The 15,123-nt window shown below is 39.6% G+C and overlaps 1 protein-coding gene across 1 annotated transcript; it reads left to right on the top strand.

Moving 5' to 3' along the window:
- The first annotated feature begins 13,412 nt into the window (after positions 1 to 13,412).
- LOC119733048 lies at positions 13,413 to 14,423 on the top strand. The gene has a single exon (XM_038206629.1). The coding sequence runs from the start codon at positions 13,413 to 13,415 to the stop codon at positions 14,421 to 14,423; it is 1,011 nt and encodes a 336-aa protein (XP_038062557.1).
- The last annotated feature ends 700 nt before the right edge of the window (positions 14,424 to 15,123 follow it).

Here is a 15,123-nt window from a genome sequence, read left to right as displayed (position 1 = left end):
GGTTGATTTTTCAGGAATTTTCTAAGGAAAAAGAGTCTTTTCATTATAACTTCCGGTCTGATGACGTCATACACCTTAAACTTCGCACACGTCTTAAGTGGGTCAAGGTCATCATATACACCAATATTTAGGCGATTCTGACAAACTTCGCCACAGACATCTATTCAAAATACATGTTTGAAAAGTTTCAACCTGTCGCTAGAGGGCGCTTGAAGATTGCATGACGTCATCGGTAGATGAGTTAAAGAATACTATCAGCCAAGAGACTAACACCGTTAAAAGCAAGTTCATATCTATTACCACTTTCAAATAATAAGCCACTTCCGGTGTGGGCCTTTTTCGACCGGAAGCAAGGGTCACGTGATTTCACGCACACTGAATGAAATAAAGACCTGAACCTACTCTACCACTTGCCGACAACAGAATGCTGCGGACGCATACGGTTGATTTCTTATGCATTTTTAAATATTAAAATTGTCACAATTTAATTGCCTATAAATAAACACCGGATGACGTCATCATGACGTCATCATTACACAATGTTGTTTGAATTAGAGTCTTTGCGTGGACAAAGATTGATGTAAATGAATTACTGGCAAAGTGTCGAAAATGCCCTGTGAAAATCGACAATTTTTTTAAATTTCTGTGTACAAAGTCTATGGGAAAAATTAAATATTCAAAATTCTATAATAAGTCACGTGATGACGTCAGAATGACGAAAAGTTTCGGCACACATCTTCAGATGGTGGTCTAAGTGTGTGCCAGGTTTGAAGTCGATCGGATTTGAAAAAAAGCCAAAAGTGACTTGTAGAACGAAAACACGTGTTATCCTATGAGAAAAAAAGTCTGAAAAATAAAAGAGAAAAAAAAAAATAACAGAAACAAGAGCTGTTTCGGTGTGTACACCGAAACAGCTAATAAAAAAATCGGGTCCTGCGACGCCGTACTTTTTCTACCCACTTTTTTGGGGGCTATTTTTTTTGGCCCACCAAAAAATGTTTTCTGGATCCGCCCTTGGATGTTACGTCATACCACTATTAGTGTTGACCTTTTTCTTCTGGCTTCCGATTGGCTTTTTCGCATGTCGTTACTAGGCTACCTTTGACCCTTTAATTTCATCGGCTCTTTGATTAGTTGAGTACTTCTTTACTTTTCAAAAGTCAAAATGCACAGGTATTTTCCATAATTATTGTTTACTAAATGTGATGAAATTATGAAATTAGATGTGAATCAGAAATATACCGTATGTATTCTGATCCACAATGGTCGTGCCCATACATGCGTTATTTGAAAGGAATTGTTTGACCAAAAAGGATGAGTATCAAAAAGTGCTATTTGTATTAAGCACACTTATACCTATAACAAATTATAATGAAATACTATAGACTTTATGTTCTCATGTGTTGAATATAAAACCCATAAGCGACCGGTGTAAATTAAATTTGCATCCAAGTAATTTAATTCGGGTTTCAGCAAAGTGAGGATATTAACCCTAAAATGCCCCCCCCCCAGATTTCGGCCATCAAGTGACGAAAATTATGAAACTTAATACATGCATAGAACAACTTATCATGAACATACTATAGAAGTTTCATGATTATAGGTAAACATTTTTTGAATTATGGCTAATTAATCATCCATATGCCTGAGTGGTAATTCTGTTTTTTGTACATACGTATTGGGGAAATTCAGTTTTTACGGTGCGTAGCGCCGGAAAATTTTACGCTGGTCAGACTTTTATGTCTTTGGTATTGTTACGAACCCAGAATGCTTGATTATGGAAATCTAGCGCCCTCAGCGATTCACTCTGTCCATGAAGTACACAATCTTCTTCTTGTCTTTTATAGTTCCTGTATTTTACCATTTATCGTAAATTGCCAACTTGCACTTTTATTCACAGGGTCTCTTACCAAGCACAGCGCATGATGCAATACCACGCGCGCTACTGTATGCATTATTCATGTGGCGATGTACATGTGCGCGACTGACCACACCTCCCTTCGCCCCAGCGAGCTAAGTTCCTTTCCCCATAGCATGCGTGCTTTGGCGTTCTCCGAGAGACTGCTCAGCGGCACGGAGCATTTCTCTCCCCCGTGTGCTACCCGTGAACACTAACTGGAGTTCTCGGTCCAGTATTCCAGTCCCGTACTTAGCTCGAGGGAATGGAATGTTACCCTTGCGTGGTCGCGTAGCTGGGCGTGGTAAGACATCCTGTGGTGTCAATAACCTGTGACACAGTAACCTTTTAGCTTGTCACTCACTCAAGGTTGCTCGAGATGTTGTGTAAACACTTTTGCACTCTGGTCTAACTATTTGCACACATCTCTCTCTGTATTTGCACACTTCTCTCTCCATGTTTTCCCTCATGTAAATCGGCACACGTTTCTAGTCTCTTGCACTAGGCACTCTTAGTAAATCATTTGACTAGTCACGTGACCCTTAGACATGGAAGATTACTATTGGTTAATTCCTAAATCAGTGCTTATGCATTATTTAATCCCGAGACTTCTACTGCCTATAAATACCGGAGGTTTCCCTCAATTTCGGCAGTGCGGCGAACCACGAAACCATTGTAGTGCAAACGAACCCTAAACCCAAAGTTGTGCGGTGAACTTATATGTTGTGCGGTAAATCTTAAGATGTGCGACGAACTCGACTCTGACATACCGATTGTTGTGCGACTCTAGTCACTACGAAGCATCGGCCTCCCTTGGTGGTTGAGGCGCGGTGAAGTAATAGTGCAATCACTAGTACTAGTGTTATTATGAAGCATCCTTCTCCTAGATCCCTGGAGGAGTGTGTAGAAGCTGGTGAAATAGTAATACACTAGTCCCAATGGTGCTGTGCGGTTTCGAATGGCCATTTGACTGCTCAGTAGTCTTGACTTAAACATGTTGTGCGGTTGTCTGGTGTTCTAGCCCAGCCAGAGCTAGTTCATCCCCGTCACCACAGCGGACCGCTCCCGCTGTGGCCAGCCGGCTCCCCGTAGCCATTCCCCCGTAGTTCAGCTATGCTAGCCCGGTCTTGTCATAAACACTATCCTTGGTGCATAGTGCCTCGATTGACCTTGGATATCCGATACGCCACATGCACACTTTGGTTCGAACTGTAGTGCGGCCTGGTTCACTTGCTGGCCCCGTCCAGTTGCCGTTGCCTCCCGGTCACCGTAGCGGTTCAGTTCGGTTCAGTTCGTATTTGTTGATATGGTTTTTACATAGTACATGTACATACTTTGTAGACGCCAACCTGTTATCTCTATAACGCTACCAAAGACTACCAAAAGGAGAAACCCTATAGGTTAATGAAATCTAACAAAGTTATGTAAAGTGAAGAGATGAATAAATCAGTGTGTTGACATGTGTGGCTGTCACCGCAAAGCTCTGTTTCCCTCCAACTTATTGAATTATTGTTAACTCTAATATATAAATGTTTCATGAACTGCTATTAGGGAACGTAACAGTATCAAAAGATACCAAAGTATGGACAGTCCTATAGATGGAAAGTCCATCCTTTACGATGGAAAGTCCTATAGATGCCGCGTTTGTTGTGAAACACTTCAGAAATATGCAAAAGTAAATGTGACATTGCGCGCGCAGAGAACCATCCAACATATACAAAAAATTGTAGATTACGTGGCAATGTGCTGCTCGACCAGGACCCAATTTCATGGCGCTACTTCCCACGAATTTCGCCGCTTACTGTCATCATTCTGTGCTGACAGCGTTAGTAAAAGTGTTACCGGATAGTAGTGTATACTGCGTATTTGACCTCGTTTTCCGGTGGAGGATCATGATCCTCATCGAGGATCATATCGGTAACCCCGACGAGGATCATAAAACGGGGCGTGTCTGTAGCGTAGTGACGTCATGGATCGATAGACAAATCGATCATAAGGTGGAGATTAGCGCTGAATGAGTATTATATTCGACGATAATGGAACAAAACGCGTTTAAGTGAATTATTGTATATATTTACTTTTATATTTTCTATGTAGGCCTATTTTGTAATTTGAAGCGTCAGTATAAACGAGAGAATAGAGTAACTCAATTCACGGAGGAAGGCAAAATCCGTGAATAGTTTTTCTGCATACGTTCTTGAAGCGAACATTTTTTTTGGTTTTTGTTTAATATAAATGTGTACGTATACCATAAATATGTTTATTTTCCCGCAAAGCAAAACAAAAGCAGAGCATGAGAAGAAACAAGAGATAACACTGAAGCAGCCCACAAGACGTACTGGACGCTTCAACACAAACAGTAACTCAATATCAAAACATGGAAAAAGGACACACAGAACAAACACGGCCACGTTAACACCAAAGCTTAATTCATAAAGTCCGAATCTAAAAACCTAACTTAACAATCATTCAACTGCAAACATAAAAGGACTGAAACATAATATTAAAAACCAAGTGCATACAAATTATATCCTTAAACAATAAAAATACACACAACTTAATAAAAGACGACTCAGGGTGCCTAAAACCAACCGGAACTCATCAGAACATTCCTTGAGTGGTCAACGGGCGATATACAGTTTTCAAGTATTTTATTCATAACCACAGCAAACATACAATATTAAATTAAAAGCAAGCTAAACTTAAAATGTACATATTATTAAACAAAATAATACATGTAACAATAAATAAATAAATAAAAATGAAATAATTGAATACACAATGCACACGCATTGACAGATTAATTCGGTTAAGTTCGCAGATAATTAACATATGATGAAATAGCCAGCAAATTTCGTTTAATCTGTAGCTTTATTAGTCAGTCTGCCCTTTAGTTAGAACAACAACAACAATAATAATATTACTGAAGAAGGTACTTTACCATTCCACCCAAACACATTAAACGCGTATTTGCTCATCAACTCTTGCGAATGAATCGTACTCTGTTGTTTGTTCATTACATTACTTTAAAATACAAAATAGACTACCTTAGTTCTTATAGATCTTCCGTGTAAGTTAGGACCATAGCATATATGGGGACGAAATAATACCGTCAAAATTCAAGTTGCCGACTTGCCGTCGTATTCGCGCATCATCCACCCACAAAACGGGTCCGAGCTAGTATCACAATGGCCTTTGTATTTGAAAGGGGAATCCCTATGACGTCACAGTGATGAGTTATCGATGGACGGCAAACAGAATGACCTGCGGAGGCATATAGAAATTGTACATGCTGAGGAGGAAATTAAAGTGGAGGACCTTGATGTGGATGATTCTGAACCTGATTTTAAAAAGCGTAGATTTGAAGATTCGGAAATAGAAAACTGTAGAGCTGAATCTACGCAGGATGAAGACGAAGATTTCGATGAAGATTATTCAAAATCCGAAACGGAGGTAAAAGATGACAAATTATCGGATGAAGATGAGTTATTTGAAGATTCGGAAATAGAAAACTGCGAAGCTGAATCTTTGAAGAATGACGACGAAGATTTCAAGGAAGGTTATTCGGAGTCCGAAACGGAGGTAGAAGGAGACGAATTATCGGATGAAGATGAGTCTAGTTCTGAATTGGAAGACAATGTCGCCTATCAAGACTGGTTGGAAGACGCCAAAGACGCCACTGAAGAGATGTGGAGTCAGAAATATGAAAAGTACGTCAACGGGCGTATGGGTGAAGATCAAGCCAAGGAAAAAGCAAATAGGAAGACACTCTGGGCAGTCAAGCGATGCTTTTTCAACAGCTATAAGGATTTTTTTGTCAAGTTACCTACATTTCAAAGGTAACGATACCCATCAAGAAATTGTTGAAGATCTGGAAGAAATAAAAAAAAAAGGCACAGAAGTAAATACAGCCCTCAACAGGATAATGCCTAAACACCAATCGAAATTTGACGGACTGTTCCAAGATCTTGAGGAAGACTAGCGTCGATTAAAGACAGTGATGACTGAAGACTAGTAGTTTAAGAAAGACTGTTGTAATTTTTAAAATAATAGTTTACTGTAATGCATTTGGTAGAAAAAAAAAACAGTACGGTTCGTACCTTGTAAAACTGCATCGAGAGGATATGGGCCGACCCTGAGGTAATAAAAGTAAAAATAAATTTGTTTTGGACAGTTATCACCCAAACGATTCCAACAAAATGTTATAATGTGCAATGTATCACGCCGACATTGCAAAATCATTAACAAAGGACTGCCCCCCCCAAAAAAACGAGAGAAAAACAAATGTTGATGATAATAGTTATATCGTGAGACATAAACTTACCTTGAATTTGTGAAGGACATTAATTCGATCGTCGTGATGAAATCAAAACCAACTGCATATATAAACTGCATTCATTCACCTTGCCGATGCACACCAAACGTTTACCTAACGTTGAAATGGTTCACACCGCTGATCGTGTGTGCATGGAAATACATGTACATGTATTTAAAAACTCCGCGAATTCGGACTTGACGACTGGACAAGTCTGGACTGGTCAGCCTGTTTGTCGTTCATCTCTGAATCATCACAATGACGTCACTGGCACTGGCGGCTGTGTACCGCCGATGGAGATATTTAAAAACACCGCGAATTCGGACTTGACGACCGGACAAGTCTGAACTGGTCATTCTGTTTGCCGTCCATCGATGACTCATCACTGTGACGTCATAGGGATTCCCCTTTCAAATACAAAGGCCATTGTGATACTAGCTCAGACCCGTTTTGTGGGTGGATGATGCGCGAATACGACGGCAAGTCGGCAACTTGAATTTTGACGGTATTATTTCGTCCCCATATTTGCTAAGGTCCTAACTTACACGGAAGATCTATAAGAACTAAGGTAGTCTATTTTGTATTTTAAAGTAATGTAATGAACAAACAACAGAGTACGATTCATTCGCAAGAGTTGATGAGCAAATACGCGTATAATGTGTTTGGGTGGAATAGTAAAGTACCTTCTTCAGTACATGTGTATTATTATTATTGTTGTTGTTGTTGTTCTAACTAAAGGGCAGACTGACTAATAGAGCTACAGATTAAACGAAATTTGCTGGCTATTTCATCATATGTTAATTATCTGCGAACTTAACCGAATTAATCTGTCAATGCGTGTGCATTGTGTATTCAATTATTTCATTTTTATTTATTTATTTATTATTACATGTATTATTTTGTTTAATAATATGTACATTTTAAGTTACTTGCTTTTAATTTAATATTGTATGTTTGCTGTGGTTATGAATAAAATACTTGAAAACTGTATATCGCCCGTTGACCACTCAAGGAATGTTCTGATGAGTTCCGGTTGGTTTTAGGCACCCTGAGTCGTCTTTTATTAAGTTGTGTGTATTTTTATTGTTTAAGGATATAATTTGTATGCACTTGGTTTTTAATATTATGTTTCAGTCCTTTTATGTTTGCAGTTGGATGATTGTTAAGTTAGGTTTTTAGATTCGGACTTTATGAATTAAGCTTTGGTGTTAACGTGGCCGTGTTTGTTCTGTGTGTCCTTTTTCTATGTTTTGATATTGAGTTACTGTTTGTGTTGAAGCGTCCAGTACGTCTTGTGGGCTGCTTCAGTGTTATCTCTTGTTTCTTCTCATGCTCTGCTTTGGTTTTGCTTTGCGGGAAAATAAACATATTTATGGTATACGTACACATTTATATTAAACAAAAACCAAAAAAAATGTTCGCTTCAAGAACGTATGCAGAAAAACTATTCACGGATTTTGCCTTCCTCCGTGAATTGAGTTACTCTATTCTCTCGTTTATACTGACGCTTCAAATTACAAAATAGGCCTACATAGAAAATATAAAAGTAAATATATACAATAATTCACTTAAACGCGTTTTGTTCCATTATCGTCGAATATAATACTCATTCAGCGCTAATCTCCACCTTATGATCGATTTGTCCATCGATCCATGACGTCACTACGCCACAGACACGCCCCGTTTTATGATCCTCGTCGGGGTTACCGATATGATCCTCGATGAGGATCATGATCCTCCACCGGAAAACGAGGTCAAATACGCAGTATACACTACTATCCGGTAACACTTTTACTAACGCTGTCAGCACAGAATGATGACAGTAAGCGGCGAAATTCGTGGGAAGTAGCGCCATGAAATTGGGTCCTGGTCGAGCAGCACATTGCCACGTAATCTACAAATTTTTGTATATGTTGGATCGTTCTCTGCGCGCGCAATGTCACATTTACTTTTGCATATTTCTGAAGTGTTTCACAACAAACGCGGCATCTATAGGACTTTCCATCGTAAAGGATGGACTTTCCATCTATAGGACTGTCCATACTTTGGTATCTTTTGATACTGTTACGTTCCCTAATAGCAGTTCATGAAACATTTATATATTAGAGTTAACAATAATTCAATAAGTTGGAGGGAAACAGAGCTTTGCGGTGACAGCCACACATGTCAACACACTGATTTATTCATCTCTTCACTTTACATAACTTTGTTAGATTTCATTAACCTATAGGGTTTCTCCTTTTGGTAGTCTTTGGTAGCGTTATAGAGATAACAGGTTGGCGTCTACAAAGTATGTACATGTACTATGTAAAAACCATATCAACAAATACGAACTGAGTGGGCACCGGCACGGTACGGGTTATCGACGGTCAGACCGAAGCGGGAGCGGTCCGCTACGGTGACTGGGAGGCAACGGCAACTGGACGGGGCCAGCAAGTGAACCAGGCCGCACTACAGTTTATATTAAACAAACATTTATATTAAACAAAAACCAAAAAAAATGTTCGCTTCAAGAACGTATGCAGAAAAACTATTCACGGATTTTGCCTTCCTCCGTGAATTGAGTTACTCTATTCTCTCGTTTATACTGACGCTTCAAATTACAAAATAGGCCTACATAGAAAATATAAAAGTAAATATATACAATAATTCACTTAAACGCGTTTTGTTCCATTATCGTCGAATATAATACTCATTCAGCGCTAATCTCCACCTTATGATCGATTTGTCTATCGATCCATGACGTCACTACGCTACAGACACGCCCCGTTTTATGATCCTCGTCGGGGTTACCGATATGATCCTCGATGAGGATCATGATCCTCCACCGGAAAACGAGGTCAAATACGCAGTATACACTACTCCGGATGTAAGCATGCGCATTCAAAACATTCTTCTCCATCCCATGAAATCTGCTTACCATAAACAAAAAAATATTAGAACAAATAAGTAGAGATTATTCTTTGTATGGCTAAAAACCATTTCTCTACGATAACAAAATAAAGAGCCCGACCCCATTCATTGGAGGGAAGCCCAAGTTTGGTTTACAGTGGACAAACGTTACGACCGATTGTTTTTCGCTTGGTGTATTTTGGTATTTACGATGGAAAGTCCTTTCCCAACCTCATGTGAGCCCCTGTAAGCCACAAACTATCCCTAATGGACTAATAAACAAACTCCAATCACCGAGTAGTTTTGACGTACACATTATTTTATAACCCAAAAAAACTGTATTTCCCCTACAACCTATATTTTTACTTTAAAAAGGCCCATGTCTCCCAATAATTGCAGTCACGTTATTTTTTATGTACACAGGTATTTTTAGGTGCATCTGTAGTTAATAATGAACTTTGGTATGATAAACAACGTACTCAAAATCTTTTTAATTACATACAGCTTATCGTATAACCGCAAACTGTATTTTACCTTAAACAAAAACTGAAAAAAAGTTTTTTTCACCTTTCAAAATCTGGCCTCCGATAGATATTGGTTTATCAACCAGTAATATTGCAGTCACCTGATTGTTTTGTACGCACACAAGTTTATATTTGTATTAGATTGTAACTTTGGAAAGATAAAAACACCCAACACAGACATGTGATCGTTGGCAGAGAAATATAAGTTTACGCGATTTCGTCAATGTTTTATAAGCCTGCTATTTTTTTAAAGTGTTGCATTATGATTAGTTGTTACTATTGTAACCTAACTTTCAACATAATGGATGCCTGCACTTTAAGTGCACACGTGTTGAATTAAAAATCCCAAAACGATCAGTGTAAATTAAAGTTACATCAAAGTGACGGCATATTTAGGAGCCAACAAAGGTATGGATATTTAAAATATAAGTTAAAGCGTTTGTTATTTCGGTTGGCAATTGATGTCAAGTTTGATGTGAAATACTTTGTCATGATCAAACAGACAATTTAATCAAAACGTTTCTAAGGAGATGCAAAATGTAACACTGACTGCTCCGTACTTACTGCGGGGACGGAAGACATCCCCCTGCGGCCTCCCTCCCCCCCCCCCCGTCGAAAAACAGGTCACAGAGGGACAATTTTTGAGAGAGCAATTATGTCCGAAAATATGATTTTATCTGTTCTTCAAAAAATGAGCTGCAAAAATAACAGTTTTTTGAACTGGAATGCAAAACAACCGGCTGTGCATCTAAAGAGCACCATTTTCGGATGTCCCAAGGTAAACTACAACAGACAAAAATGTTTAAATTAATCAGAAAATTTTGCGATTAAATGGCCTTATCCCATCTGAGTCATGTGCGCGAGAAATTGTACGAGCCTGTTTAATTGTACCCGTATGGTCGCGTGCGGATATATTTCGAGTGTTTTTTTTTGCGAGTCTGGAACGTGACATGTTATTGTCAACCTACGTCAAAACAAAAAATCAAAAAGTGACGTTAAAATGCCACTTTACCAAACTGTTGCACGTAGGCCTAATGCAAGGAATTTTACCAAAATACGCCATAAATCACTGATCTCACTTGCTTCATGCAATTTGTCAAGGGAGTGCTGATTCAGTGATTACGATGATCGCAGTCCGTGCGCAGATCGATTAGCCATACTGTTTTCATAGCAACTTAACGACTTAACAGGTGGTCTGTTGAAGAAATTGCAGTGACCCTGGCAGATGAAAGGCTACCGAAGGACATCTGAGGGAAGTTGTAGCAATGGAGGTGCGATACCACAGACCATGGCTCAAAGAATAATGTAATTATTTTAAAAATTTAATTCTAATTTAATATGTCTGTGATTATTGGGTCGGTGGAAAAGGGATACTGCACCAACAATTATTTTATCACTACCCCTGACAACGCAGCGACGTGATCAGCATTCTCATCATAGGGACCGGGGGTTGGGGGTTGGATGGTAACAGCGGGTGTCAAGGGCTGTGTTGCAAGGTAGACCAGATTTTTCAACTGTCTTTCTGGGGGGGGGGGCACTTCGAGGCGACAACTACAATGTATTAGCGGCCACTAGGACCACTCAAAAACAGCCAATGAAATAGGCAGCAAATTTCCGGGGGGGGGGGGTCACTGATGATTATTTTGTTAGAATCCCCCACGCCCACTTTTTATTGTTTAACTGCTGCTACAAAGCCAAGCGTTTCATCATATTTTTCTGATCAAAAATATTCTTTTTCTTGTACTCTATACCAAGGCAGCGTCAACCACTACCAAAACAGATGTCATGCAGTCATAAGCTTTTTTTTAAACGGTAGGCCTACATTTATATTGAAGGTGCTATCATTTCTGGGAAGTTTGTCATAGGAATGAAGGAATGATAGTTGGATATGGAGTACCCCATGTCCCCTGTTCTCTTCCTATCATTACTGATCCTATCATTACTGATGCCTATTCACTTCCATTGGCCTTAGGCTTTTTGTATTTGAGGTTAAATGCGTTCTGGGAGTAACGCCCCTTTAATTTTCTGGTAACTTTAATTATATACCAAATGACTAAAACTAAAGATGCCCGAAAAAATAATTTCCCTTTTTTATATCGTAGCTGCAATAAGTCTGAATGCTATTAAGATAGTGTGTATGTCAAATCGCCTGGTAGATATAATACAGCTTAAAATGTAAACAAATGTACAGAGAAGAAGCTTTAATTCAATGATGGCTTCGATATAACTTCTATGCAAGTGCAGATATAAATAAAAACATGGTTAAAATAAATGTCACGAATGTGAAAGCATTTTTGTGTCTTGCCCACTGTCCAGCTTAATTATGTAGTATATCAGCAAATTGATGGAGTGTTTGTTTAAGAGAATCTTCAGCGAAAACGTGCAAGTATGGCACCGGGAATATCCAGATTCGGATTCAGCACCCTCGAATCATCTTAAATCAGCTGTTTGCAAGTTCCCTAAAAAAAATTAAGTCGAAAGTCATTTTCTAGGCCTCCTAGGATTTTCAGCTGACGGCCTAATGTATTTCAATCTAAACATTAGAGTTTTTCCATATTAAATTAGAACGTTTGAGGGCCAAAGCAAACCAGTGTGTAAAGACAAACGCCTTCGCGCCGAGAGCCCACAGGAGGGCGCATGGTGCATGATATAGCGCACATGGATTAATGCGCGCACGCTAGTATTGAGCTTTGTACACTTGTTTTAAAAATTGTATATGGGATACTCGAATACCCACTCCAAGAGGGCGTAATCAAAACGAACCACTATCAGCCAAGCGAACCACAATCTGACCACAGTGTCTTAGGCCTAAATGAATCTTGTAAATTCTCCCCCTGAAAAAAATAAGTGCGCATGCGCTACTTCTGCAGGGAAATACAGGCGCGCATGACACGACCACGACAAGAGCCCCGGAATGGCCCGCTGTCTAGAGTTTACACTGTCAACCTGCTATGCCTATAGCATAACGTCGGTGATAAAACAACCTCTATGACGGGACACTGGCTTGGGAATCCCCGTGGGATCATGATGTCAGCTCTATATTTTAGAAGCCTATAACGCCCAACTGCCGCATTACAGATCCACAGGCAAACTGACGGTGGAATAGTACACGACTAGTTGCAGGGTGCAAGTGTCTGAGTTTGGTTTTGAAAGTTGGCGCGGAGAGATCTTGGGAGGTACAAAGTAATTCGCACGTACATTTCGTAAGTAAAAATTATCATATTAGCTTGGCCTACACGACATGACTCCTCATGACTGTTGTGGACTGACTACTGTCATTTGTGACTTGGCCTGATTGTTGGCTGGTGAAGAGATACGTGCGAAGCTGTTGTGTATACCCTGCGTAGTGAGCTCCCGCTGCTCCATGGTGTATACAAAAGATGTATTAAAAAATGTATAAAAAGACTGTATCAATTCTAAATGAACACAATGAAATGTAATAATAATAATATAATAATTTGATGATGACGATGATGATGATGGTGATGATGATGATGATGAACATTTACATAGCGCCAAAATTCGCCTAAAAAGACGCTCAATGCGCTTTACAAGTTAAAAAATAAGCCATAGTCATAATATTAAAATATAGAAAAAAATTGTAATTGTAACGTTAAAATGTGTGAAAATATCAATACAAGGAATTAAAATGTCAAAGATAAAAATAGTAAAACAAGAAAAGCTGAATAAACACATAATCACAACATGAAAAATAGTAAGCTATGGGATAAGCTTTACTTAATCTTGCCTCAATTTGGTTTCAGGTGATTGAGTCGAGCTCAAAATGGGGAATGCACAAAGCCACACATCTGAGCCCTTTACCTTCAAAGGTGAAGATGTTTATGCAAAATTTGAAAAAGACTGGTTTGACAAAGGAGAGTCCAGATACGCCTACCGAGGAAGAATAAAGCACGTCAATAGGTGGTGGTTCGAACGCGGTGAGCAGTGCGTTGTGAAACTCTATAAAGAGGAATATTGTAACAGATTGAAAGAAGACGCTTGGAAAGCGGACAATCGCGCCTCAGCAAAAGCGGCGGAGATGGCCATGTTGTTCAACAATGCATTCACCAATAAAGGCTTTGCAAAGATAGAGGTTCTCATTCCCATAATCTCCAAAGTCCAGACATTTGCTACCTACAAGTACCTAGGAAGAGACTCTGTTGCTCAATCTGTTCGCGGACCCGACGATGATTCAATCGCTACAGCTAACCAAATGGTCCCAGAGGGTGCAGCTGTAGCGATTGAACGTTTCCTGCAGGGGCGGTATGTCCACTTCATAAGCAATTCTGCTAAAGTGAATAAAAACGAGAAGACCCTTGTTCCGGTAGCCTTCTCCCACTTCACTTACGCTGAATCAAATGGTGAGATCCTTGTGACCGACTTACAAGGAGTTTACAACGGGAAAAACTACGTCTTCACCGATCCGGCCGTCCATAGCATGGAGAAACATGGGCAGAAGTTCGGCTACTACGGCCCAACCGATCTTGGAATGTTCGGCGTGGTAAAGTTCTTCCAAAATCACGAATGCAATCGCTTATGTGAAGGATTACTAAAACCTGACATGTCAAAAATTCCAGATTATTTGAAGGGGGATTTAGATCTGGCCATCGAAGCTATCAAAACAAGAAGTGGGTCAACTTACACCTTCGCGTTGCTGGAATCCGGTCTCTCGGCCCAACGCATACAAGAGCTGCACACCAGCATTGCCCATGCGCTAACGCAGAGTGGTGATGGTCAGAGAAGGCATTACGGTTTGAGACATGGATTTATAGATGTGCTTTCAATGGGAACATAAAAGATCAACACGCTTTGCAGACGGCGCCTTAAAGGGACACTAGGTCCTGGAACAATATGGAACAAAGAATATTTAAAACTACGATATAAACATCCACACAACTATCCTTAAAAAACTGGGCGTTTTGTGTTATTCCTTTTATATTGTACACTGTATGAGAACGACACGAAAAACGTATTCGTACTCAGTCGTGTCCGATGTAAACAACCGGAGATTTTTCCTCTTTTCTCGGGAACGGTAAGACATTAGGTTAGTTTCCTTTCAACCACATGTTTTAAATAGGATTCATAAATACCTCAGACAGTTAAGCTATTCCTATTGGTCGAGAGCCCGTCACGTGGCCGGTCTTAAACGGATGATAAAGACATGGCTAGCTGGTCTTAAACACTTTTCCAGTGTCACAATAAAATGTGGACTCCTAAAAATCCAGTGCCTCTTACCGTTTCATTGGTTGAACGTTCACAATCCTCACGTAGGCATGCGCAACACTACCAGTGAGTCAGAATTTTACAGTTCAAAATTCAAAACGCAACGCCCCATGCCACGCGCGCGTCAATCGCCATAAAAGGGTTGTTTACATCTTACTCGCCAGCTGAACACTCCATTATTTTGCCAGAGGGATGTTTCAAAAAGCATGAAATGAACTTGTTGAACAAAATTGGGATTTTTTGAACGAATTATTTGATATTTTTTAACCGAA

The sequence above is a fragment of the Patiria miniata genome, unplaced genomic scaffold (genome assembly GCF_015706575.1).
Source record: "Patiria miniata isolate m_02_andy unplaced genomic scaffold, ASM1570657v1 HiC_scaffold_25, whole genome shotgun sequence".
Lineage (NCBI taxonomy): Eukaryota > Metazoa > Echinodermata > Asteroidea > Valvatida > Asterinidae > Patiria > Patiria miniata.
The sequence above is the reverse complement of the archived record's forward strand: the minus strand, read 5'-3'. Positions and strand labels throughout refer to the sequence as shown.